The sequence below is a fragment of the Pantherophis guttatus genome, chromosome 2 (genome assembly GCF_059756535.1).
Source record: "Pantherophis guttatus breed Tessera chromosome 2, ASM5975653v1, whole genome shotgun sequence".
Lineage (NCBI taxonomy): Eukaryota > Metazoa > Chordata > Lepidosauria > Squamata > Colubridae > Pantherophis > Pantherophis guttatus.
Genome location: NC_142064.1, coordinates 254378015 through 254405540, shown reverse-complemented (window position 1 = coordinate 254405540; position 27526 = coordinate 254378015). Strand labels below are relative to the sequence as shown.

At 42.8% G+C, this 27526-nt stretch overlaps 1 protein-coding gene and 1 long non-coding RNA gene across 3 annotated transcripts in view; one reads left to right on the top strand and one right to left on the bottom strand.

The window, feature by feature from the left end:
* The window catches only part of DDR1 (discoidin domain receptor tyrosine kinase 1), a 79268-nt gene that overhangs the window by 15236 nt on the left and 36506 nt on the right, over positions 1–27526 (top strand). For both annotated transcript variants that reach the window (XM_034421578.3, XM_034421579.3), the window contains exon 2: positions 21340–21452. In XM_034421578.3, coding sequence (XP_034277469.2) covers positions 21340–21452 — 113 coding nt within the window. The remainder of the gene's footprint in view (positions 1–21339; positions 21453–27526) is intronic.
* Positions 19978–22443, bottom strand: LOC132711618 (uncharacterized). Its single transcript, XR_009622427.2, has 2 exons — positions 22360–22443; positions 19978–20144 (listed from the first exon to the last, which is right to left on the bottom strand). It is a non-coding gene; the product is annotated as an uncharacterized LOC132711618 (long non-coding RNA).

The window sequence follows — 27526 nt, the reverse complement described above, 5'->3', positions numbered from 1 at the left end:
TAGTCCTTGACTTGGGACAGGATTCCTGGTTGGAAGTCATTACAGTTGTGAGTCTTATTAAACTTCGAGGAATGGTCCTAAGTCCCTTCCTGTAACACCTTCATAATTTCAAATAGTTGCTGAATGATCGGTCATACCTTGAGCACTACCTATATTACAAAAACAGTATGAATCTTTCATTTCAATAAATTACCATTGTAATGTCATCAATTTTCATCTCAGTAGGAATACTTTGGGAGATTTTCAAAAACATTTTACCTCATGTAGATAATCTTTTAAGTCAATTTAAAACCTATTGTGATAGGTAATGGGTTTGTGGGTCATTATTCAAAGAAATACCCCTTTCCCCCAATTTGAGTTAATTTACGCAGGTTTGGGAAGCACTGTATTAGAAAAAAAATCATGCAGGATAACTCTGTGGCTATATGTTACTGCAAGGATCAGAAACAATATTCCCATAATTTCCCATAATTGGTATTACATCACAGGGACTTACTATATCAGTGTTTCAAGCAGGACGTAGAAGTGCTTGATTTAATGTACCAAATATTTTCTTTCATTAAAAATTTAGTGGGGAAGAGGGGAAGGTATATGACATGATGAGGAATATGTTTACTTAGAACAGTATTTCTGACAACTTTAAGCTGTCTGGACTTCAACTCCCAGAATTCCCCAGCCACTTATTCTGGCTGGGGAATTGTGGGAAATGAAATCCACACATCTAAAAGTTGCCAAAGTCGAGAAACACTGATTTAGACTCAACGTTGTCAAGGACAAATTTGTCTGAAATGTAGATCTTCATCAGCTTTGCAGTAAATGTTGACATGAGATCTAATGAAAATAGAAAGGAATGACCTTCTCCTCTTAATGAATTCAGAACCGAAGCCCAAGTAAATCACAGCAAAATCTGACGTGATCTATATTTGGGAGAATGTATTTGTGGAATTCTGAAGGACAAAAAATCTATAAAAGAAACTAGCAAATTATGTTAAGTAGGAAATTTTGTACGTGGAGCCGAGCCAAGTTCGTCATAACAACTTGGCAAAAGCTATGATCGTGAAATGAAGGGTTATTAGATGCTTTTTTTTTTTTGATCAGCACTTTCTGAACGAGCAAGAACTGTTCATACTGGGGAAGAGATATGAAAAAAAATGTGGTGCTCTTTGGAACCAAACTTACAATAATAATGGACCCCCACATTTCTATGGCTAAGCAGGGCAGTTGTTAAGTGAACTGCCTGATTTTATTACCTTTCTTGCTGTAGTTGTTAAGTGAATCACTGTAGTTGTTAAACTAGTTATGTGGTTGTTAAATGAATCTGGCTTTCCCATGGACTTTGCAAAAGGGTATCTTGTTACCCTGGGACACTGCAAACATCATAAGTATGAGACAGTTGCCAAGCGTCCGAATTTTGATTGCGTAACCATGGGGATGCTGCAATGGTTGTAAATGTAAAAAATGATCATAAGTCACTTCTTTCAGCGCCATTGTAACTTTGAACAGTCACTAAATGAACTGTTGGAAGTCGAGGACTACCTGTATTTCATACTTGTGCAGACATTTTTACTGCTCTTTTTGTTGGGATCCAACTACGTCAGAAGAGATTTTCGACTGCTCTGTATCTAAAACTATCTTGAAATGTAAGGCATTTCTTTTGGCCAAGGTGAGACCACCTATACCTGCAAATCAGTGAGGAGCAGTGGAAGGAGACATGAGGCCAAAAAAAGAAAAGGCGGGAAGAAGACGACATGAAAATGAGCAGGGACATCTGTCAAAACCAATCAGTCCTTTCATTTCAGCCAATACTTCGTGCCTGTGTCTTAGATATAAACTAAGACAAAGGTGGCGTGATTTTATGAATGGGAATTGATAATGATATCTATTGATTTAGTCAATCGATCAGAATAGATCTGGAAGGGACCTTGGAGGTCTTCTAGTCCAACCCTTGCTCAAGCAGGAGTCCCTATACCTGTGATGGCGAACCTATGGCACCCGTGCCACAGGTGGCACGTGGAGCCATATCTGTGGGCATGTGAGTGTTGCCCTAGCTCAGCTCCAGCACGCATGCGCACACCAACCAGCTGATTTTCGGGCCTTCCGGGCCCATTGGAAGTCAGGAAATGGGTTGTTTCTGGCCTCTGAAGGGCCTCCAGGGGGGTGGGGAAGGCCGCTTTTGCCTTCCCCAGGCTCCTAGAAAGGCTCTGGAGCCTGGGGAGGGCAAAAAACGGGCCTTCCGGTCCCACTGGAAGTCAGGAAACGGGCCATTTCCAGCCTCCGGAGGGTGGGGAAGGCTGTTTTCACCCTCCCCAGGCTCCAAGAAAGCCTCTGGGGCCTGGGGAGGGCGAAAAATGGGTATACAGGGGGAGTGTGGGGGGGTCGCACGTGCATGTGCGGGGGAGCGGGATGCATTGAATTATGGGTGTGGGCACGCATGCGTGCGACCTCCCAGTGGTCCCTCCGCTTTTGGCATGCGATGGCAAAAAGGTTAGCCATCCCTGCCCTATACCATTTCAGACTAGTGGCTGTCAAATCTTTTCTTAAAAACCTCCAGTGATGAAGCACCCACAAATTTCTGAAGGCAAGCCATTCAATGGGTTAATTAGTCTCACTGTTTGGAAGATTCTCCTTAAAACCAGGTTGCATCTCTCTTTGATTAGTTTCCCTCCATTCAGTAGTGGGTTTCACTTACCTTCTCTACCAGTTCGGAACTGTGAGCTCGCGCGGGGCGCTTCTGCGCAGGTGCAGAACCTTCTGCGCATGCGCATAGCGTCCATGATGACGTCTGGGCAGGTGGGCGGAGCCTCCCCCTGCCACCGCTACCGGTTTGCCCGAACCGGGGAGAACTGGTAGAAACCTACCACTGCCTCCATTGTTTCTTGTCTTGCTTTCTGGACTGGTGCTTTGAAAATAAATTGACCCCCTCTTCTTTGTGGAAGCCCCTCAAATACTGAAATACCGCCTATTATGTCACTCGTAGTCCTTATTTTATCTAGAATAGCCCTACCCATTTCCTGCAACTGTTCTTCATATGATTTAGTCTTTTAATCATCCTACTTGCTCTTCTCTGTACTTTTTCCATAGTCTCAACATCTTTTTTGTAATGCAGCGACCAAAACTGGATGCAATATTCCAGGTGTGGTCTTACTAAGGTTTAAGGATTAAGTTGTGGCTTGGATAACAGCTAGAATATTTTTAAAGTTAACTAGGGTAACCGTAACGGTTGAAATATTTTTAATTCTTTAATTCTATAATGTGATGTAAGTAGAAATGATTAATTGTAATAATTGAAATACTTTCAATTGTATATTATGTTGAAAGCATAAATGGCTATAATTAATTGATTTGTAAGGAATTGGATTGCATGGAAATAACTGGAATATTCATGTTTATATATATATATATATATATATATATATATATATATATATACACATAATATATATATATAAAAGATAGTTATATAACTAACTGATCTATACTAAAATGTTGGATTTGTATTATCAAAGTTAATGTACGTTATAAAATAAGCGGATTTATTATTATTATAAAAATTAAACAACTGTAACATTACATAACTAACCAATGTGAGGATAGATATACAAATAGATGACAAGGGGAAGGGGTATAATATAGATAGAAGGGAAAAACTGAATTTGATTAAGATTAGAGATGAGAATGAAGGGTAATATTGGTTCTTATAAAATAGATGAGAAATGAATATGGCAAAAAGGAAATGTAGAAATTGTAAATTTAATTGAAATGACTAAACATTGTTTAAATTTGTGAACCGGCAAAATATTCTGTTCAAAGAAAATACAGTGTATGTTTGTATATGTGTTTGTCTAAAAAATTAAAAAAACTTGATTAAAAAAAAGATTTTATAAAGTGATACTCATACTTCACGTGATTTTGATTCTATGCCTCTGTTTTTGCAACCAAGAATTTTACTCACTTTTTTGGCTGATGCCGCATACTGCCGTATAAATGGGGCAGCCATATAAATATTTATATTTATAGAGCTGCCCCCATCCCCTAGTGACTTAAGACAGAGAACATAGTTTAAATATAGAAGCCATGAGATAAATGACCATCTAAAAAATATGGAATTCAGAAAAAGAATAAAAACTATGAGATATGAAGGTACTAAAACATACATCGGTTGTATGAAAGTAGAGATTCGTAAGTTGATGATAGTGTTGCATGCTGCACTCCAGCAAATGAAGGCAATGAGAGATAAAACAATTTGGTTTGGGAAAAACATGCAGAATTTTGACGGAAAGTATCCAGGGAACAATACAAGTGGTGAAATCCAAATATTTTTATTACCGGTTCTGTGGGCGTGGCTTGGTGGGCGTGGTGTGACTTGGTGGGCGTGGCTTGGCAGGGGAAGAATACTGCAAAATCTCCTTTCCCACCCCACTCCAGGGGAAGGATACTGCAAAATCCCCATTCCTACCCCATTCCTTGGAGAAGGGTATTTCAAAATCTCCATTCCCTCTCCACTTTGGGACCAGCCAGAGGTGGTATTTGCCGGTTCTCCGAACAGCTCAAAATTTCCGCTACCGGTTCTTCAGAACCTGTCAGAACCTGCTGGATTTCACCCCTGAACAATACATGGATGACAAGAATAGATGAGTGAGAACAAAATCACAGAGTATAGAAAAAGGGATCAAGCTACTCAGAGATTGATGAATGAATGATCATGGGAACTATTTGGTGAGATGCACTTTGGTGCTAAAAAAAATCTGTTTTGAATATGTGATCTAATCCTAAATCGACACATGTATACCCAAGAAAAAAGGGATGGATTAAAAAACAATTTGATCGTTTATGAGGAACAATTGAGATGATTCACAGAGGATATGATAAGAAGTTCTTAATGTGGAACAGGCCATTATTGGATAGCATCGAGCATAGTTCCTGGAAAAAAATGGACCCCAAAGAAAAGGATAGAAGTGAAAGGAATATGGATGAAAATAGAATGATTGCAGAAAGTTTGAGTCCTGCATGAGAAAGGATTAGAAATTAATCTCCCAAAAGAATGAATGGAAAACAGATGTAAGAAAGATGATGTGGAAACAGTGTGGAAACGTGTGGAAAGAATGGCTGCAACGGGTTGCAGAATTGTAGGGAGTTACTTTCATAGTAAAGGTAAAGGTAAAGGTTCCCCTCGCACATACGTGCTAGTCGTTCCCGACTCTAGGGTGCGGTGCTCATCTCCATTTCAAATGGAGACGTCTGAAGACGTCTCCGTGGTCATGTGGCAGGCATGACTAAACGCCAAAGGCGCACGGAACGCTGTTACCTTCCCACCAAAGATGGTCCCTATTTCTCTACTTGCATTTTTTATGTGCTTTCGAACTGCTAGGTTGGCAGAAGCTGGGACAAGTAATGGGAGCTCACCCCGCTATATGGCACTAGGGATTCGAACTGCTGAACTGCCGACCTTTCAATCGACAAGCTAAGCGTCTTAGCCACTGAGCCACCACGTCCCTACCTACTTTCATAGGAGGGATGAAAAAAGTTGATTGGTTGGAATGATGAAGAGCAAAAAAAACCCCATGGATAAAAAAACCCTAAATTGACAGGGTTGAGAGGAAGAGGTAGGTGTAGGTAGTCCGTGACTTACAACCTTTACTTAGTGACCATTTGAAGTTACAACGGCATTGAAAAAATGTGACATGGCCATTTTTTACATTTATGACCATTGCAGCATCCCCATGGTCACATGATCAAAATTAATACCCTTGGCTCATTTTTTTTTTTTTAAAAAATGATTTATATGCCGCCCTTCTCCGAAGATTCAGGGCGGCTTATAATACGTTAAGCCAGTGGTCCCCAACCCCCGGTCCACGGACCGGTGCCGGGCCGTGGAGTACCTGGCACCGGGCCGCGCAGCGGCCGGGGGACATGAACGCTGCAGCGCAAAGGCTCCTGGGCTGTGCGCAAAAGCTCCTGGGCCGTGCGCAATGGGCCGTGCGCAAAAGCTCCTGGGCCGTGTCCCCACCCCTGCGCGCGCTCAGCGGGCCGCGCGATAAAAAGGTTGGGGACCACTGCGTTAAGCAATAGCCTTCATACGTTTGTATATTTATACAAAGTCAGCTTATTGCCCCCACAAACTGGGTCCTCAATTTACCTACCTTAGAAAGGATGGAAGGCTGAGTCAACCTTGAGCCTGGGGAGATTCGAACTTACAGTAATTGCAGACAGCTGGTGTTAATCCCAATGCTATCAGTCTGCTGAGCCACCAGGCCATATTTAGGACGGTTGCAGTGTTCCAGGGTCACAAGAAAATCTTTTGCGACCTTTTGACAAGCAAAGTCGATGGGGAAGTCAGGTTCACCTCAGAACCGTGTTACTAACTTAACAACTTCCGTAATTCACTTAACAACTGTGTCAAGAAAGGTCGTAAGATGGGGCAAAACTCACTTAATACCGGTCTTGCTTTAGCAATGGAAATTTTGAGCTCGATTGTGATTATAAACTGAGTTCCTTTATATAAGGTGTATGGAGAGAGAAATAGAGTTTCAAAGAATGTAGCCAGAGACCAAGAAATGTTTAAAAGAACAAGAAAAGGCAGAGCAATTTTAGATAAATTGGGAAATTTGTGAAGAGGATTAATTAAGTTGTTTGCAGTTGAGGGAATGAAATTAAAAAGGAAAGTTATAAAATTTTTAGGCAGGAAATTGAGGTGAGAGAATGCTGGAAGGACTAGTTTTGATGACAATTTAATGATGATTCTGGGTGATTTATATAGGATAATGACTCCTACAGAGTGGGATTAAAATGAACAATGTACATTTTATTATTATTATTATTGCCTTTATTGTTGAAGAGTGAATGCAAAAACTATGGGAGATATCTTAAGGGTGTCTGGAAAGCCATTTCACAAAGATAACAACCAAAATTTAGGTACCTTTATGTACGTAAACCTGAGATTTGCTCTTCACCAGGTCATTGAGAAATGTGTGAGTTGAGAACGGGTGGGTTCTAATTTTTTTTACTACTGGTTCTGTGGGCGTGGCTTATTTTGTGGGCGTGGTTTGATGGTCATGTGACAATTCTTTAGGATTTAGCAGAGGTACGGGTCTACCAGGCTTTTAACTGCTTGCAGAGCTGTACCGGTCTACCCATTTGTTCTTAGAGTGTTCCGATCTACCCATTTGTTTTTGGAGGCACCGGTCTACCCATTTGGTTTTGGAGCGCACCAGTCTACCACCACACTGCCTTTTAATTCTGATCAGCTGTAGGGCAGCCTTTGAAGCCCTGCGGCAAGAGTTTAAACAGTTTTTTTCCTTCTAGCCGATCAGCTGGGACTCGGGAGGCAGTGAATAGATTGGGGGCAGGGCCAAATAAAAGGTAAAGATAACGCGGGGGGGAAGGGAGGGCCCAGCTCCTGAACAAAGAGAACCGGTTCGGTGATGTCATTTGTCACCACTACCGGCTCGTCCGAACCTGGCCAAACCGGGAGGAACCCACCACTGGTTGAGAAGGAATATTTATTGTACATTTGTGAATTTGGAGGAAACACAATAAAGGGAATAGATGTAATCATATTTTGAATGGATGTAACATTCAGGATTGTTGGCTGAATATGTTAAGAGCAGGATATACTTAGCAAGTGGTTTAACACCCAGCGGGGATTAGGACAAGGATGTGAGATATTCCCTTGGATGTTTAATGTGAAGAAATGTATAAAGGGATTCAAGTAGTGACTTTAGAAGGGTGTTGGCCAAGAGTGTGAACTTATGTGTACTTTTTTTATATGGGTGATGCCGTGTGGCTGTTTAAATGCCTAAATGATTTTCAAGGAATATTAGATAAATAGTATAAGCTGCCGAATCTAAAAATTGAAAGTATCAAAAATGGTTGGATTTGCCCAGGAAAATAAAATGGACTATTTATTGCAAGTTATACAGACGTAATGAAAAATTAAAGCAAGCAGATGAATTTGAATAACTTTGTAGAATATTTACTAAAAACGGGGAAATGTATGGCAGTATTGGAAGCATGGCCTTCTCCAATTCCAAGAGACACTTGTTCGGCAGGCTGAGGCAAAGAGGCAGTCCCAGAACCAGCAAAATTTGGGTGCTGAGCAGGGGACAGAATATATCTGCCCTCAGTGTGGAAGGGGTTGCCACTCTCAAATTGGCCTTTTTAGTCACACCAGATGCTGTTTTAGGATCTCTTTCCAGAGCACGATACCATAGTCTTTTGAGACTGAAGGATGCCAATGATTAGAAGACATACAACTGCTGGTACAAAGACAGTAGTAAAAGTAGTCCTCGATTTATGACCACAGTTGAACCTAAAATTTCTGTGGCTAAGTGAGACATTTGTTAAGTAAGCTTTGTCCCATTTTGCGACCTTTCTTGCCACAGTTGTTAAGTGAGTCACTGCAGTTGAAATGTTAGTAATATGGTTAGGGTTAATCTGGCTTCCTCGTTAACTTGGTTTGTAAGAAGGGCGCAAAAGGTGATCACATGATCCTGGGACACTGCAATCACCATAAATATGAGTCAGTTGATCACGTGACCATGGGGATGCTGCAACTGTCGTGTGCAAAACGGGTCATAAGTCACTTTTTCACTGCCGTTGTAACTTCGAACGATCACTAAGTCAACTGTTGTAAGTCGAAGACTACCTGAAAATGGTCTGTTGCACAGAATGAATATTTGTCAGAAGCCAACGTCAGGGGTGAAATGCTACTGGTTCAGACCGGTTTGACTGAACCGGTAGCGGTGGCGGCACATAGTTTGGAGAACCGGTAGCGGCGGCAGCACGAGGCTCCGCCCGGATGTCATTTCTTCCTGGTTTTAACCAGGAAGTAACCTGTTTTTGACCCTCTGCGTATGTGCAGAAGGCTTTGCTTATGCGCAGAGGGTCCAAGCGTGCATTTCCGAACAGGTAGGGAAGGTAAGTAGATTTCACCCTGGCCAATGTGTGTGTGTGTGTGTCACTGGTGGATTGCCCCCAGTTTGGATTGGTTCGTAAGAACCTGTAGTAAAACTGGCGGGAGGCCCCATCCACCACCCCGGATGTCGTCATCGGCGATCTGCGCATGTGCAGAAGCAAGGCGCGCACGTGTGCAAACGAAGCAAGTGCGCGCGTGCGCAATCCCGTTGCAAACCGGTAGTAAAGGTAAGTAGAACCCACCTCTGGTGTATGTGTGTGTGTGTATGTGTGTGCTGCTAACCATTTTGTGGTAAGAAAGGGAGAGTTGAATGTGTCAAGAGAGAGTTGAATCCATTTGGAATTTGGTTACTTAAGAATTAGATGTAATTAAACGAGAATGAATAGATGCTGAATGAGTGTGGGTTACAGTGAGGTAGTTTGGTCATACAGAGAATGAATCATAAAACAAATACATGCAGGCACAGTTAAGGGGAAGAATGAGAAGTAATTGGATGGTGTTAATGAAATGCTCAGAATAAGTGAATGAGAAGTTTAAAATCAAAACAAAGAAAGCGTTAGGAAAAAAAACAAAAACCAAAGAAAGTATACGAAACAGGATATGAGTGTACTCAAAACCAGAACGAAAAGGTATGCAGAAATTGCATAAATGGGGTTTGTGTAATCAGATTTAGCTAATATTTCCTCTTCTTCTTTATGAATTTTGCACATTTATATAGCCACCTATCTGAATAAAAGGGTCTATGGGTGGACTGCCAACACAATAACAGTTAAAAGCAGTATAATGATCTTAATTCACTGAAACGGGATTAAAAATAAGAACATTAAAAACCCAAGATTGCAAGAAAATACAAAGTAATCTAACATCATAAGCTTGCTGGCACCCACGGGATCCCCCAGGTTAATGAAATAACCACATTTTGGGTTAAAAGGATTTAAAGTTTAATATCTTTTAAAGTGCTTTCTCTTTCTCTCTCTCTCTCTCTCTCTCTCTCTCTCTCTCTCTCTCTCTCTCTCTCTCTCTCTCTCTCTCTCTCTCTCTCTCTTTCTTTCTCTGTCTCAATATTATTTGCCCCGAAAGAGAAATGTGGGATGGATATGAATATAAATCACATCCAGTGAGGAGGAATGTGTATATGTGGGTGCACCCGAAATCTTCCGTAGCAAAGAATTCTTAGCACCCATGACAAACTGGGTAACTCGGTTATTAAATTATCAACCCTAAATTACTAACCCATCGACATGGGAGGAGTCACAGGTGTTAAACCAGGCACCAGAAAAGTGCTTTCAAATGGACTTGAATTTGCAATTCATCTGTGGTAAAAAAGAAATGGAATCCTTAAAGAGGCGTGAGAGTGTGCATTCCTTACGAATAATTCCTTAGTAATCAGGCTAGCAACTGAGAGATTGTGAGTTCTAGTCTCACCTTGGACGCAAAGCCAGTTGGGTGACCTTGGATCGGTCTGTCTGTCTGTCTCTCTCTCAGTCCTAGGAAGAAGAAGCAAGAAATGGCAAACTAGTTTTGATATCTTGCAGGAACTTGTCCAGGCAGTCATCAGGAGTCAAAAAAACTTGATTTGAAGGGACTAAAAACAAACAAATAAACAAACAAGCACACCCATAAAGCTCTTTCTGAAAAAAATAATTCAAAGAGTTGAGCTTTGATACCTCAGTTCATGTTATTCAAGTAATCTTAGGGGTTTTGCTTTATGGATTATTTAATTGGATGGTTAATTGGTTCTTGGCAGAGGCTCAAATTTATGGGGCATCCACTGAATTTTGCAGCTTTCTGCAAACAGGCCCGTTGGCCGGGTTGGCACTGCCACTCAGCTGCTTGGCATTCTTCATACATAACTGGAATTCCTTGCCCCTTTGGACACCTTATGTCTCTTTCGCTCTCCTTCCCACCATCCCCCTCTCTCCGAGCTGGAGAGATTTCTGGGTTGCAGGGGTTAAAATCCAGCTGGGCAAAATGAGGACACCCAACTTGTTCAGCTGCTCTTGAGAATGAGGACGAAACCAATGGGAGAGGAGAAGGGGAAAAAAAAAAATCCAAAACGTAGTCTGCCAACTTTGTGGCTGCAGTAAATATTCTTAAATCCAGACAAGGCTTAATATGAGCTAGGGCTTTAACTCCAGAAATGTAGGACTTTTTAAAAAACATTTTCAGCCCGGGGTTAGAATTTAATTAGTTTTCAGCATCAGGAAGATTGAGGATGAGATGAGATCTGTAGCTGATTTTTCAGGCTAAATCTTGACCATCTTAGAAGGTTGGGTGGAGAATTCTGAGAGTTGAAGTCCACACATCTTAAAAGTTGCCACGGTTAGACAAAAGCCACAAGATTTTTTATTTCTCTCCCTCCCTCCCTCCCTCCCTCCCTCCCTCTCTCTCAAGTATTTTTGCTTCCCATAAAAGTTACTATCACAACAACCCTACAAGGTAGGAGAGGTCAGCCTGAGAGAAGCGAGCAGAAGATTGCTGAGTTCCTGAGCAGATTAGAGATTGAAGCTAGGTGATTTCTACCTCAATTCTTTCATCTTGTATTGGACTGGTTCAATAATTTTTAGGTTCATTTTTTTTCAATAATAATGTTTATTAAACTTTAAATATAAAAAGATAAAAAAAACTAAGAGAAATTAAGGAATATATAAAAAGTAAAAAAAATTATTGAAAAGTTCAGAGGAAAAAAATTTAAAAAGATAAGATTTTTTTTTTTTAAAAAAAGGTATAGAGGTAGGCCTTGATTTATGAGCAGACCATTTGTTCAACAAAGATTCAGAATTAAGAGTGGCTTTGGAAAAAGTAATTTATGTATGTCCTTGCATTGACAACTGTTACCATCCCCATGGTCTTGTGATTGCAGATTTCTTCTCATATATCTTAGCTATAAACCAGTGTTTCTCAACCTTGACACTTTGAAGATGGGTGGACTTCAACACCCAGAATTCCCCAGCCAGCTCTGCTTAATGGACAGCTCTGCTGGCTGGGGAATTCTGGGAGTTGAAGTCCTTCAAGTTGCCAAGGTTGAGAAACACTGCTATAAACTCTTATAAAGCCTCATCATTCAATCTTAATCAGCGAAAGCCCATTAAGATTTACCAGAAGTCACAAGATATATAACCCTAACATATATAACATACAGTATATAGCCCTAGTGATCAAATAAATCAGTTTCATAATCCTTTAGGTTTAATAGAATAATTTATCATATTCTCTAAAAATACAATAAAAATGATTTCTTCCCCTATTGTATCTCTTATCTATAAACAGATAAAGCCTCATCAGTCAAGAAAAATCCATTAAGAGCTACCAGAAACAGCAATTTATTAAAAATCTTAGCCTTTAATCCTTCAAATTGTATTCCACAAATTAATTTCTTATCATTTTCTCTTTGTCTCTTCTCAGAAACTGCTTTGCAAGTTTAACACATACCAGAAATAACATCTATATTTTAACAAAACAACTTCTTCCTCTCATATATTATCTATAAACAAATCATTGTCTTTGTCATTCAGTCCTGGTCAAGAGGAACCCATTAAAAGTTACTAGAAAGAATATCATAATTGTTGCCAAATATCCTGCCCACGTGTTGTGTGCTTAAGGAGTTTTCGTTGTGTCTTCTGACTGTTAGTTGGTGTTGATGGATGCACTGGGCTAAACTTCTGCTTGTCTGTCCTACATAGTGGCTATCACATACACTGTTGTAGATGACGCCAATTTTTCTTTCTGGGTCTTTTGGTTTACTTAAATCAAGGGTCAGCAACCTGCGGCTCTGGAGCCACATGTGGCTCTTTCACCCCTCTGCTGCGGCTCCCGGTCACTAAAAATACGCATCACAACCACCAATGTGTGACACCCGCCAGCACGCGATTTATTGAGCTTTTCAACCCCCGGTAGTCCAACCATGGATAAATCCAAGAAAAGAAAAGTTTCAGAAGAAAACAGAATGTTTAATTCAACTGCATATGCTAGTTTTGTGGCTGCTCAAGAAACAGTCAGGCACCGGAAGGGTTTTGTGGCTCCCGGTGTTTTCTTTTCTGTGGGAAATGGGTCCAAATGGCTCTTTGAGTGTTTAAAGTTGCAGACCCCTGACTTAAGTTATTTAGGACTAAGGGGAAACTAGGGAGAAATTTCCTGACAGAACAATTCATCAGTGGAATAATTTGCCTCCAGAAGTTGTGGGTGCTCCAACACTGGACATTTTTAAGAAGAGATTGATTGGACAATCATTTGTCTGAAATGACATAGGGTTTCTTTCTTGAGCAGCGGGTTACAGTAGAAGACCTCCAAGATCCCTTCCAACTCTTGATATATTGCTTTTCTGTTAGGAGGGCTTTAGTTGATTTGTGTGCTAGGTGTGGTTGTAATTGTTGGTTGTTTCTGAGATCTTTTTCATGATTAATTAATCTATGGCCTGCTTTGCAACTCAGCGGTCCTGCTTGCTCAGCCCAAGCTTCCAACGATAAAATCAATTAAAGATACGGGGAGAATTCACCTCCTTTGCTATTGAATTTGTTCTGTCGGGTATTTTAGATCAAGAGAAAGGGCTGCTGTGTTTTCAAGTTGCCTTTTTTGGTGTGATTGGTACCTCCCTGCCACCACCACCCAATCCCGGTCTCCTGGCTGATTCTACCCTGCTTCTTTAATTTCTTTGATTTCTTTTAACTGCTCCTCCGCCTCCATACCTAAAGCCCTTGAAAAATTCAGGAATTCCCCTATGCAAAGTTACTATCCAGCTTCACATGACATAATTGGGAAAAATTTCCTTTCCTTGCTCTATCCAGCTGGGCCAAGGATTAAACTTGGAGCATTTTGTGTGCAAACTATGAGTTGTATCCCCGAGCAATGTTGTAAAAGGTCCTGATTTTGAGGTGTGTGTGTGTGTGATCAATGCTTTGATTCATTCCCCCCTTTGCCTTTTGCATTGCCCGCTGTCTTCCCCCTTTCCCCAAATTATGGCCTGTCAGCTGCTGTTGCTGGCCTTAGATCAGGCAGCTGTTAGAAGGGACATTCCAGCAAAGGATTGTGGGAGCAGCTGGCCAGCCTCACAGACAAACACACACACATACACACACACACATCCTACAACACTCTTCCCAAACTATGGATTAAGGCACAGTGAAGGGCGAGTGAGCATACTTCCTGAATAATGTGTGTGAGACTTCCTGGGAAACTGTGTGTGTGTATTCTTGTCTCTGCGGCAGAGGTGGGTTTCAGCAGGTTCTGACCAGTTTTGGAGAACCGGTACCGGAAATTTTGAGTAGTTCAGAGAACCGATAAATACCACCTCTGACTGGCCCCGCCCCCATCTATTCTCTGCCTCCCGAGTCCCAGCTGATTGGGAGGAAATGGGGATTTTGCAATAACCTTCCCCTGGAGTGGGGAGGGAATGGAGATTTTACAGTATCTTTCCTCTGGAGTGGGGTGGAAATGGAGATTTTACAGTATCTTTCCCCTGCCACGCCCACCAAGCCATGCCACGTCACACCCACCAAGCCACACCCACAGAAAGAGTAGTAAAAAAATTTGAAACCCACCACTGCTCTGCAGGGACACTGCATCAAGGACTGTGGAGATTGGATATGGTCTATGGGCAAAGCATGTTTGCAGGCAGAGGTGGAATTTACTTACCTTCCCTACCGGTTCACAGATGTGAGCATGTGTACATACGCAGTGCTCACGCATTACATCCAGGTGGGTGGGTGGAGCCTCCTGCAGTCACCACTACCGGTTTGTCTGAACCGGACAGAACTGGCTGAATCCCACCTCTGTTTACACGGCTTTATAAGGAAGTCTTTGCCAACCTAATGCCTTCCAGATGTGTTATGTTTGTTTGTTTGCCTAATGCCACCATTATTTCTACAAATAACTCAAGTGGTGAGTATATTCAATAGACCTTCCTCCTCCTCCTGTTTCCCCCACAACAACAATCCTGTGAGATGGGTTAGGCTGGGAGAGAATGACTGGCTCAAGGTCGCCCAGCTGGCTTTCATGGCTAAGGCAGGACTTGAACTCATGGCCTCCTGCTTTCTAGTCTGTGTCTTAACCACTAGACCAAACTTGTGGATGAATGATGTTGGAAATCTAGGTGGTGATTTGTGGGGGGGGGGAGGGGAAATTAGGGAAGATCTAAATTTGCTTTGGATTGGAGTGGAGTAGGTAGGTAGGTAGGTAGGTAGGAGGGATGAATTGATGGATGGATGGAAGGATGTAGAGATGGATAGATAGATGGATAGATAGATAGACAGACAGATGAATAGATAGGTAGGTACACTGTTTCCCCCAAAATAAGACATCCACTGATAATAAGCCCAAATGGCAATAAGGCCAAGCGCTTATTTCAGGGTTCAAAAAAATATAAGACAGGGTCTTATTTTCAGGGAAACACGGGTAGGTAGGTAGATAGCAGGGGTGAGTTCTACTTATCGTTACTATGGGTTCGCAATGGGATTGCGCAGATCGCAAATGACGACATCTGGAGTGGTGGGTGGAGCCTCCCACCGGTTTTACTACCGGTTCTTGTGAACCAGTCCGATCCGGGAGCAACCCACTACAGGTAGGTAGGTAGGTAGGTAGGTAGGTAAGTAGGTGGATAGGTAAATAGGTAGATAAGTAGATAGGTAGATAGGTAGATGGTAGGTAGGTAGGTAGGTAGGTAGGTAGGTAGGTAGGTAGGTAGGTAGGTAGATAGATAGATAGATAGATAGATAGATAGATAGATAGATAGATAGATAGATAAATAGATGAGATAGATACCAGCGCAATGTTTAGTTCTGGTTCTTAAGCAGTCTAAATTGATAACAATATCCATAGTGCTGAGGAATATGGGAACTGGACCTCTGCAAGGAGTTATGCTGAACTTGAGACCTGGATGTTGTAACTGTATGACAGTCCAAGTCATCTATTTATTTATTTATTAGATTTTTATCCCACCTTTATTATTTTTATAAACAACTCAAGGTGGAGAACATACTGGATGGACATAATATAAGGGAGTCTTCGCTTTGCAATCCCATTGGGATCAGAATTTCCGTTGCTAAGCAAGGCAGCACTTAAGCTAGAGTCACCGCCCGACTTAAACCATTTTTTGCCATGGTTGTTAAAACAAATGACTGCATTCGTTCAGTGAATCGTGCATTGGTTAAGCCAGAGGTCTTCAAACTTGGCAGCTTTAAGACTTGTGGACTTCAACTCCCAGAATTCTGGGAGTTGAAGTCCACAAGTCTTAAAGCTGCCAAGTTTGAAGACCTCTGCGTTAAGCAAATGTGGCTTCCTCATTGACTTTTGTTTGTTGGAAGCCAGCTGGAAAGGTTGCAAATGGTGATCACCTAACTCCAGAATGCTGCAATTGTTATAAATACATGTCAGTTGCCAAATGCCCAAAGTTTGATCATGTTGCTGCTACAATGTTGTAGGTGTGAGGACTGGTCATAAATCACTTTTTTCAGTGCCGTTGTAACCATTTCAGGCAGTTGTGAAATGGTTATAAGTTGAGGACTACCATCATAGGAACCAGAACCAGCTGTGTTACTGACTCAACTATGGCCTATTGCAAATCAATATGAACCAGATAAAAGTCAATCAAACTAATGACATGTGTTGGCTGTGACTCATTTATTGCTTTTAATGGGGTTTAAAGTCAGGTTAATATTACCAAAAGGCACACTTGTCCAAATGTGGGAACTCTAAAAGCAGGGGTTCTGACAGGTACTGGAGAGCCAGTAGCTGAAATTTTGAGTAGTTCGGAGAACAGGCAAACACCACTCTGGCTGGTCCCAGATTGGAGTGGGAGTGGAGATTTTGCAGTATCCTTCCCCCAGAAGTGGAGAGGGAATGGGGATTTTGCAATATCCTTTTTTTTTTTTGTGCTTTAATTTATATCCTTCCCCTGGAGTGGGGTGGAAATGGAGATTTTGTAATATCCTTCCCCTGCCACACCCACCAAGCCATGCCCACCAAGCCGCGCCCAAAGAACCGTTAGTAAAAAAATTTGAATTTCACCGTTGCCTAAAAGTGTCTCATCTTAACATCCTAGCTCTTTTATTTAAAAATAGATTAATAGATGAAAATGTTATAGATTGTTTTTTTAAACGATAACCTTACAAACAGCGGTTGTAACTACAGGCAGTTGCTAAACAAATGGTTGTAAGTCGAGGAGTACCTGTACTCCTTTCTTGCCCTGTTTACCTCACGAGAATAACCCTGTGAGGTGAGTTGGGCTAAGAGAGAGTGACTGACCTTATTGCAAATGTTTTCCTCTCAAGCAGTGGATGGAAACTAATCAAGGAGAGAAGCAACCTAGAACTAAGGAGAAATTTCCTGACATTTAGAACAATTGAGCAGTAAAACAACTTGCCTCCAGAAGTTGTGGGTGCTCCATCATCGGAGGTTTTTAAGAAGAGATTGGACAGCCATTTATCTGAAATGATAGGTTTCCTTCTTGTGCAAAGGGTTAGACTAGAAGACCTCCATGGTCCCTTCCGACTCTGTTATTCCATTACACTCATTTCCAATATATTTGGGGATAGCGTGAATGAATTTCCAAAGACTGTAAAGGATTATAGTTGACCTGGATCAACATATTGATGAACTTGGCTAAAACAAAAAGTGAAAGAGAAACAGATATTGAATTGAGAGTCTAGGCCCGTGATGGCAAATCTATGGCACGCGTGCCGGCCAGCTGATTTTCGGGCCTTCTGGGCCCACCAGAAGTAGGGAAACAGGCTGTTTCCTTCCTCCGGAGGGCCTCAGGGTGGTGGTGGGGAAGGCCCGTTTTTCTTTCTCCCCAGCCTCCAGAGCCTTTCTAGGAGTCTGGGGAGGGCAAAAACGGCCTCCCCCACCGGAGGCCCTCCGGAGGCCGGAAATGGCCTGTTTGGCAAATGGGCTATTTCTGGCCTCTGGAGGGTCTCCGGAGGGCCTCCATGTGGGCTGGGGAAGACCGTTTTTACATTTTACAACCATCATGACATACAATCATAAGAGCCATGGTGGCGCAGTGGTTAGAATACAGTAGTGCAGGCTAACTCTGCTCGCTGCCAAGAGTTCAATTCTGACCAGCTCAAAGTTGACTCAACCTTCCATCCTTCCGAGGTCGGTAAAATGAGGACCTGGATTGTTGGGGGCAATTGGTTGACTTTGTAAACCACTTAGAGAGGGCTGTAAAGCACTGTGAAGCAGTATATAAGACTAAGGGCTATTGCTATTGTTAATCGGCAGGCTCCATTATCATTGCATGTTTAGAATTACATGTATTTATTGCTCTGAAGAAATCCGAGGTGGGACATGCTGTGCAAGAAATGTTCTTCCTGGGTCAAGAAGATGTGACCCTCCAGGTATCACAGAACTCCAACCTCCAGAAGCCCCAGCCATCCAGTCTGGCTGATGGTGTGACATGCTGGAAGTTCTCCGGAAAATCACTGAGTCTTATCGTGGTTTAAAATTTTCCCCTTTCAAAACCCCTTTTTCACGGAACAGTGCTGAGCTTTGCATTGAGACTGTGTTCACGAAGGGCTCTAAGCCACAATGAGGTTTTTTGCTTGGTTTGGGTTTAACATAATGACATATTTATATGGGTAGATTTGCATGTAAGACAAAGCCAAAAGTAAACAAACAAACTCCACCTTGATTTACCACTCATCCTATCTTCTTCTGCACTTTCTCTTTTTATGCTTGCTTTGTCTTATTTTTAATTTGAGGAATGACATCACTGAAAAAAAAAATCCGTGCCTGGAATTCCAGGATGAACGCCAGGGGAGGAGAGCTTGACTATCTATTGCATATGTTTGTATTTCTATTCTTAGTTGTGAGTAATAATTGATGACACTTGCTTCACTGCAGTAGCTGGGCTGTAATTCTGATGAGCCGGGCAGCTTAAATGTCTAATAGTGCCTGGTAAATTGAATCTCCATATTCAGAGGCACTACAGGTCGTCTTAGGACTACAATAGGGACTGTAATTTTGGTCATAAGTCATTGTGGTTGTAATTGGAGGCACCATGTGACCAGACTCGATTTTATGGCCGCTTTTATGATGTTCATTAAGTGTATCATTACAGTCGCTGAGCAACTGCTACGTGGCTGTTATGTGAAGTACCTGGTCACAGGCGTGAGCTCATTTTATCCAAAGGGCATTTTTTGTGAGAAAACAGCTGTAAATTGTAATAGTGATTTCAGTTTAACAGAATAACAGAGTTGGAAGGGACTTTGTAGATCATTTAGTCCTGTGATGACGAACCTATGGCACGCATGCCCAAAGTGGCATGTGAAGCCATGTTGCCTGGCACGCGTGGCCTTGCCTGTTTGTCTTCTGGGTTTCTGGCACGCATGCGCGCACAACTATCAGCTGTCCTTTCCGCGTATGGCAGTGCCAAAAACTGGCGTGCACATGCCAGCTGATTGTCGGGTGCACATGCGCGCCAAAACCCGGAAGTTTGGCTTTTCAGGAGCGCAGCCCCGACGAGCGCGCACGCACGCACAACATTTCTGCACAAGTGCCAAAAATGTTCGCCATCACTGCTCTAGGATTAGCATTATGGATTGTATACAGCTAGTCCTCAATTTACAACAGTTCATTTAATCAGCATTTGAAGTTACAATGGCATTGAAAAAAGTGACTTATATCCATTTTTCACATTTACAAACATTGCAGCATCCTCATGGTCACATGATCAAAATTTGTACACTTGGCAATTTATATTTATGACGGTGGCAGTGTCCTGGGGTCAAATGATCCCCTTTTATGACAGTCTGACAAGCAAAGTCAATGGGGAAATCAGATTCACCTAACAACCATGTGACTAATTTAACAGCTACAGTGATTCACTTAACAATTGTGGCAAGAAAGGTCATAAAATGGAGCAAAATTCACTTGACAACTGTCTTGCTTAGCAGCAGAAATTTTGGACTTAATTGTGGACGTAATTTGAGGACTACCTGTATGACTACAAGGTGCTCTGTAGTTAACATGAGTCTGCCTGCTTCATTCCTAATAAATAAGATCATGGTTTCACTCTACTTGAGCTTATTTCACCAATATTTAACTGAAACTTAACTGAAACAACCAAGTTATTTTTTAATCAATCCCATGACTGGCTCTTTTATTTACAGGGTGGATTTTCCCAGAAGCAAAGTGTATGAGGAGCCACAGATTTGGCTTGTAGCCCTCTTTGTCCGCAATGATTATGTGTTTTAACGCTGCTGGTGTGTCACTTCCAGTCCCTTCTGGCTGGAATCTAGGAAAATAAAGACAATAGCAGCATGTGAGTGATTTCCTTGCCTGGAACGTGTGGTATTCATTAGAACCGATCAAGGGCTTGAACTAGGAAATGAATAAGGCTGCTAAATCAGGTTGAAATCACTCACCATCAAGCTGAGTGATGGAGGAAAAGACCCACATAAGGTTATGAACATAGAATAATAGATTTGGAAGAGACCTGTGAGGACTTCTAGTCCAATCCCCTACTCGAGCAGGAGACCCTATACCCATGATGGCGAACCTATGGCACGCGTGCCACAGGTGGCACGTGGAGCCATATCTGTGGGCACGCGAGTGTTGCGCTAGCTCAGCTCCAGCGTGCATGCGCACACTAGCCAGATGATTTTTGGGCCTTCCGGGCCCAGTAGAAGTCAGGAAACGGGCTGTTTCCTGCCTCTGGAGGGCCTCCGGGGGATGGGGAAGGCCGTTTTTGCCTTCCCCAGGCTCCTAGAAAGCCTCTGGAACCTGGGGAGGGTGAAAAACGGGCCTTCTGGTCCCACTGGAAGTCAGGAAATGGGCCATTTCCGGCCTCCAGAGGGCCTCTGGGGTGGTGGGGAAGGCCGTTTTCACCCTCCCCAGGCTCCTAGAAAGCCTCTGGAGACTGGGTAGGGCAAAAGATGGGCCTACTGGGCCCACCATGCCACCGCGTGCCAAAAGTGGGAGTCACGTGGGGGGGGGCGCGTGCATGCATGGGGGGCAGGGCACATTGAATTATGGGTGTGGGCATGCACGTCCGCGATCCCCCCCACACTCCCCCCGCTTTTGGCACGTGATGGCAAAAAGGTTAACCATCACTGGCCTATACCATTTCAGACAAATGATTGTCCAGTCTCTTTTTTTTGAAAGCCTCCAATGATGAAGCACCCACAACTTCTGAAGGCAAAGCCGTTCCATTGGTTTATTGTTCTAACTGTCAGGAAATTTCTCCTTCGTTCTAGCTTGCTTCTCTCCTTGGTTAGTTTCCATCCATTGTTTCTCATCTTGCCTTTTGGTGCTTTGAAAAATAGTTTGACTCCCTCGTCTTTGTAGGAGCCCCTCAAATATTGGAACGCTGTGGTCATGTCTCCTTTGGTCCTTTTCATTAGACTATCCAATTCCTGTAACCGTCCTTCGTTAATTGCTTCTTCGTTAGCTGCTTCATTAACTCCTTCTTTCTTCAACTTTTTCAACAGGCATGAAAGTTCAGTTATCGATGTAACCAGCCTACTGGTCAGAGGCAGGATGCTTTGGTTTTTGCTCCTGATCTCCATGGGGACATCGGAATTGGAAGAGCACTTCGATCCAGGTAAGAAGCAGAAGCCGAAGAGAGAAAAGGGCAGAGGTTCAAAACAGCTGGCTGGCATCAGGGTTCAACTCTGATTTCAGTTGTAGGAGAAGCAAGTGAATTAAGTCCCTCAAATCCACATATCCTGGATTTACCAGAAGAGCCCTTCGTGCACACAAACACTGCACAGTTTGGGGAAAGGATGAACTCCTCAAATCTGGGAAGTTAGCGGGAGGAGGAACTTCAGCCCAGCTTCCCTCATAGGTGAGGGAAAATAGGAGGAGGAGAGCTCTGTGTGCTGCTTTGAGCTCCTGAGTGAAAGACAAAATATCAATCAAATAAGTATATTCCACAATGATCCCAGCTATTTGCATGAAAAGTAGCCAGTGGTTAATGAGAATGATTTTTTTTTTGGGTAAAGTTTTTATTTATATTTTTGAATGTACCTCAATATCAATACATGAACAGTGAGGCATCTGGGTGTCATTCATTTGGGCATCCCCAAACCGGCAGAGCGGCAAGAGGTAAGATCTTTTTCTTTTGGGAGCTTCTGTTTCATCGTTTTCAGAAGCTCACGAAAGAAACGCCACGGAGATCTGACCTGGGGCGTGCCAGCAGCGAGGGCTCTACGTGCCACCTCTGGCATGCATGCCATAGGTTCACCATCATGGTCTGACAGTATCTATCCAGAGGAAGCCGCCTTCTGAATTTTAGTTTGCAGCTGATATATATACATATGTCAGTCTATGTGTGTGTTTAAGTATGTGTGTATTTAAGTATGTGTGGGTGCCTATATATACACATAAATACACACACACACACATACATACACACACATATACACATACATACATATATATATATATATATACATATATAGATTAATCACTGTCCATTTTGAATACGTAGCGGAAAGAGGAGAGCTCACAAGGTTGATGCTATAGGGAACAAAACTGTGGCTGAATCTGGATGTTCTGCATCAGATGCCACGAAGCCTCCTCCTCCCAGAAGGTTAAGAAGGGAAACAGGGCGTGAAGAAGGCGTGTAGCACGAATGCTGTGCCTGGAGACAACTGAAGCAACATCCTTGCTGAAGCTAAGATGGACTGATGGGATCGATACCCAGGATAAGAGACCCCAGGAATGTTCAAAACATTCCGTCACGGAACAGTCTGACCTTGGAACAGGTTGCCCTTCTCAGTGTTCCAGAACCCTTGGAATGGCCTGTTCCCTGTTTGGAGTATTCCGTGATGGAATGTTTTGCAGGCCCCTCGAAGACGTCCTCCAGCCCATTAAAGTGTCATGAAGGGGAAAGGAAACGAGGTTCCAATTGGGGTGTTTGCTCTCCCATAAACATTCCATGGGACACACTGAGTACTGTTGTGGCCTGATGTGTCAAGTGGAAACAAAGTGGTCAGTTGATCACGATCCAGAGCTGCTCCTGCCTGGAATATTTCACATTCCTCTGAGATTTTTATTTTTATTTTGGCTGTTATTTTCTCAGGCTGACAAGTAGTGGCAGAGCATCACATATGTGCACCGCTACAGGAGAAGAGAACTGAGAGTCCTGTTTCCAATCTTGGAAACAGAACCCTCTGTAGGCCCAAGTAATCAAGCAACCTAGAACTAAGAAGTAACTTTCTAACAAGGAGGACAATTAACCAGTGAAACAGATTGCCTTCAGACGTTGTGGGTGCTTTATCACTGGAGGCTTTTCAGACTGGACAGCCACTTGTCTGAAATGGTGTAGGGCAGTGTTGGCGAACCTTTTCGGCACCGCGTGCCGGAAAAGCAGCCGCACATTGCGCATGCGTGCACCGGGAAGATGATCTTCTGATTTCCGGCACACCACCTGGACTTCCGGTTTGTGGTGTGCATCACGTGCGAAGACCAGCTAGCCAGTGTGCATGTGCGTGCCAGAAACTGGAAAAATGTCAATGAAGTGCCCCCCCAGCCCACCACCAAGAATAAGCCAGCGCAGCCTCCCCTCACCAATTCTGCCGAGTGTGACCTCTTCCCGGCCGGGGCACCTCTTACCCCGGCGCCGTACAGATGTTCCTCCCTGCCAGAGCGGGCGTCTTGCATGGCCCGAGCCCTCCAGCCTGCGGCACTGACACGCATCTGCAGTCTGGAACACCTAGGTGGCTCAGGGGCAGCAGGGCAGCGTTTGCTTGCTGGGTGGCTGCTGCGGCTGCTGCTCTTCTGCAGTGGCGGGGCTGCACAGGAGCTGAGCTGCAGGGTGAGGGGCAGGAGCGACCGGCCAGCCTCTGCAGCCACTCCCCCACCGGCAAGCCGGGCCCTCCACAGTATCTCCATTCATGAGGAGCTGCGCTCTCCTCCAGCCCTCCTGGGGCACCTCGCCTCCCTGACAACGGTTCCTCCTCCTCCAGCATCCCGGCCAGAAGTGGCAGCGCTAGAACTGCCGCCGTCCCCTCGCTTCTGGTGGTGGCAGGAGCAGCGGGCAGGGTGGCTGGCCACTCCGCCACCAAATACTGCCCTGCTGTCCCATGCACCCGAGCTGGCCAGGCGTTCTGGACATGTGTTGGTGCTGCGGGCTGGCGGACTCGGGCCACGCAAGAAGCCTGCTTGGGCGGGGAGGGAGGGAAGCCCCAGCCCACCCATCCTGGCCAACACCTCTGCTCCCCCAGGAAGCAACCACCGGGATCCCCTCTCTGTGTCTTTGGACACGCTAGCCATCGCCTGTTGCTCTTCTGGGCTTCGGTGTGCTGGCCATCTGGTTTTCGCATGTGCATGCGTGCCAGAAACCAGAATACCATGCGCACCAGGCGGCTGCTCTTCCAGTTTTCGGCACTCCTGTGCATGGGAAGATCAGCTGGCTGGCATGCCGGAAACCGGAAGAGCAACGGGCGATGGCTCGCGTGCCCAGAGAGATGGCTCTGTGTGCCACTTCCGGCACTCGTGCCATAGGTTCACCATCACGGGTGTAGGGTCTCCTGCTTCAGCAGGGAGTTGGACTAGGAGTCCTCCAAGGTCCCTTCCAACTCTCTTATTCTGTATTCTGTCTCTGTTGAGGAAGAGAGCAAAATCCATCAGTGAATAATGTGTTTGACAACAGAGCTTTGTCTTTTCTTCTGTACTGAATGCTACCACCAAACAATTTCAATATTTTTTTTTGCAATTTTTTTTTAAAAACACACAAATAAACATACAATGCATCTTTTTGGAACAGAGCATTGATCCGGTCATAAATTTGTTCAACTTTTTGTTCACCTTTAACAAAATTTTATATATTCTATTTTTGCCATAATACTTATCACATATCTCAACTATTCCCATCTTATAGAAAGCTAACTCATATTAACTTGATCAAAGCAATTGCCCTTCTATTAATCCACCTTAAATCTTAATTCAATTAATACCTCATAATCAGGGTGGATAAAAATCAATTATTTTTTTAAAAAAATCAAAAAAATCAGATTTTTTTGATTTAAATTGGATTTTTTTATTATCAAATTTAAATTTTAATAAAATGCTTTTGAAGTAAAAATCTATCTAAAGATACTCTTCTATTTAAGATACATTAATAATTTAGTTTATTCAGCATGAAATGGAGCTTAGTTACGTAGCATGAGGCTGTATATTCTGTAATATTGGGACTGTTGGCGAATCAACAGCAGGTCAGAGGAGGAGCCGCTGCGGGACAGAGATGACAGTTGTTCTTTAAAAATTATGATTTAAATCGAGTTGATTTAAATTAAGCCTTTTTACTAGTGATTTAAATCGACTTGATTTAAATCAAATCCACCCTACTCATAATACATTTCACAATTCTTACCCTAAATGACAATACAGTTCAAACATGTTTATATTTCTAAATCTTGTTTCCATTTCTAAAACTTAATATTCATTAAATCTTTATTTAATTATTACTTCCTCAAATTTAAGTCTTATCTCTAATCTTGAAACTATACCAATTTGACATTTAAACAGAGTTCTTAGTTCAAATAACACAATGTAATACAATTCATAATTATTTCCCTAAATTCTGTCTATTTAACAATACCATTCATATCAAAACCAGTTATTTAGTAAATCATAATCCTATATCAATTTCAATTTTATTCTGGAGTCACTCTGGTTTTTTTTCCCTCAGGTGTTTTTCAATTTACCTTTTGAGCTGAATTCCAAAAAGCTTCCAGCATTTGATACTGGAGGGGAATCTTGAAAGAATCCAATTTAACTTCTGAGTCATGCTGTTGTTTATTGAATCAATTAAATTACCTTTTGGATTTTTTATATTTCGATTCAAATTTCTGTTGAAAATCACTCAACTGGTGGCCTCCCTCTTCTTGTATGTGAAATTAGAGTGCCTCCTAGTGGAAAATACAGAAACATCAGAATCTTTGAAAGGAACCAGTTAGTTAGCTGACTCCATCTGACTCTCTGCTTGGTATATGAATGTGGGTTAATACAATGCCAGACATATAAAGCAAAATAAATATATTTTAAAAAAAATACAATGCCAGACAGATGTCCCGCCTAGCTTCTCTTTGAACGTGATCAAAATTCAGAGGTTTGGTAACTGACTCATATTTATGACGGTTGCAGTGTGCAGAGGGTCATATGATCCCCTTTTGCGACCACCTGACAATCAAACCCAATGGGGAAAATCAGTTTCATTTAACAACCGTGTTACAAATTTACCAACTGCAGTGATTCACTTAATGACGGTGGCAAGAAAAGTCGTAAAGTGGAGCAAAACTCTTTCACTTAGCAGCAGAAATTTTGGGCTCAATTGTGTTCGTGCGTTGAGGACTCACTTCATAAGTCGCCTTGCTTAGCAACTGAAAATTGTAGTATCAATTGTGGCCGAGGAGTACCTGGAATGTTTTTCAACCTTGGCAACTTCTTAGTCCAAGATTTATCAAGAAATGCCTCTTGGTAATATTAACTTGGCTTTAAACCCTGTTATAAGCAGAACAGAATACCAGAGTTGGAAGAGACCTAGGAGGTCTTCTAGTCCAACCCCCTGCTCAGGCAGGAAACCCATATACCATTTGAGACAAACGGTTGTCCAACATCTTCTTAAAAACTTCCAGTGTTGGAGCATTCACAACTTCTGGAGGCAAATTGTTCCACTGATTAATTGTTCTCACTGTCATGAAATTTCTTCTTAGTTCTGGGTTGCATCTCTCCTTGATTAGTTTCCACCCATTGCTTCTTGTCCTACCCTCAGGTGCTTTGGAGAATAGCTTGACTCCCTTTTCTTTGTGGCAGCCCCTGAGATATTGGAACACTGCTATCATGTCTCCCCTAGTCCTTCTTTTCATTAAACTAGACCAGGGGTCAGCAACCCGTGGCTCTGGAGCCACATGTGGCTCTTTCATCCCTCTACTGCGGCTCCCTGTTACCGATTGGCTCCACAATTGATAGGGCTTTTGGTTAGGACAGGTAGAGGAAAAAGGACATCGTGCTAGGAGGAGACTTTATGATGGGGGAACCAGACTTCTGGTTGGCTCCAGAATTTAACGGGGGGCTTCCAGTTAGGACCTTTGTGGCTCTTTGAGTGTTTAAGGTTGCCAACCCCTGAACTAGCCATATCCAATTATAGCAACCGTTCTTTATATGTTTTAGCCTCCAGTCCCCTAATCATCTTTGTTGCTCTTCTCTGCACTCTTTCTAGAGTCTCCACATCTTTTTTACATGGTGGCAACCAAAACTGGAAGCAGTAGTCCAAGTGTGGCCTTTATAAAGTGGTATTAACACTTCATGTGACCTTGATTCTATCCCTCTGTTTATGCAAACCAGAACTGTGTTGGCTTTTTTTGGCAGCTGCTGCACACTGCTGGCTCATAGTTAAGTGGTTGTCCTCTAGGACTCCAAGATCCCTCTCACAGTTACTACTATTGAGCCAGATACCACTTATTTTACACTTGTGCTTTGTCTTGTCTAAATGCAACAAATGAGTCAGACCCAATATATGCCGTTAGTTTTATTGATTTTCTTCTGGCTCTTAATTCATTGCATTAGGTCATAGTTGAACCAGTAACATACCTGATTCCTATGCTGGTAGTCCTCAACTTATCTCCATTCATTTAGCAACTGTCTGAAGTTACAACAGTACTGAATAAAGTG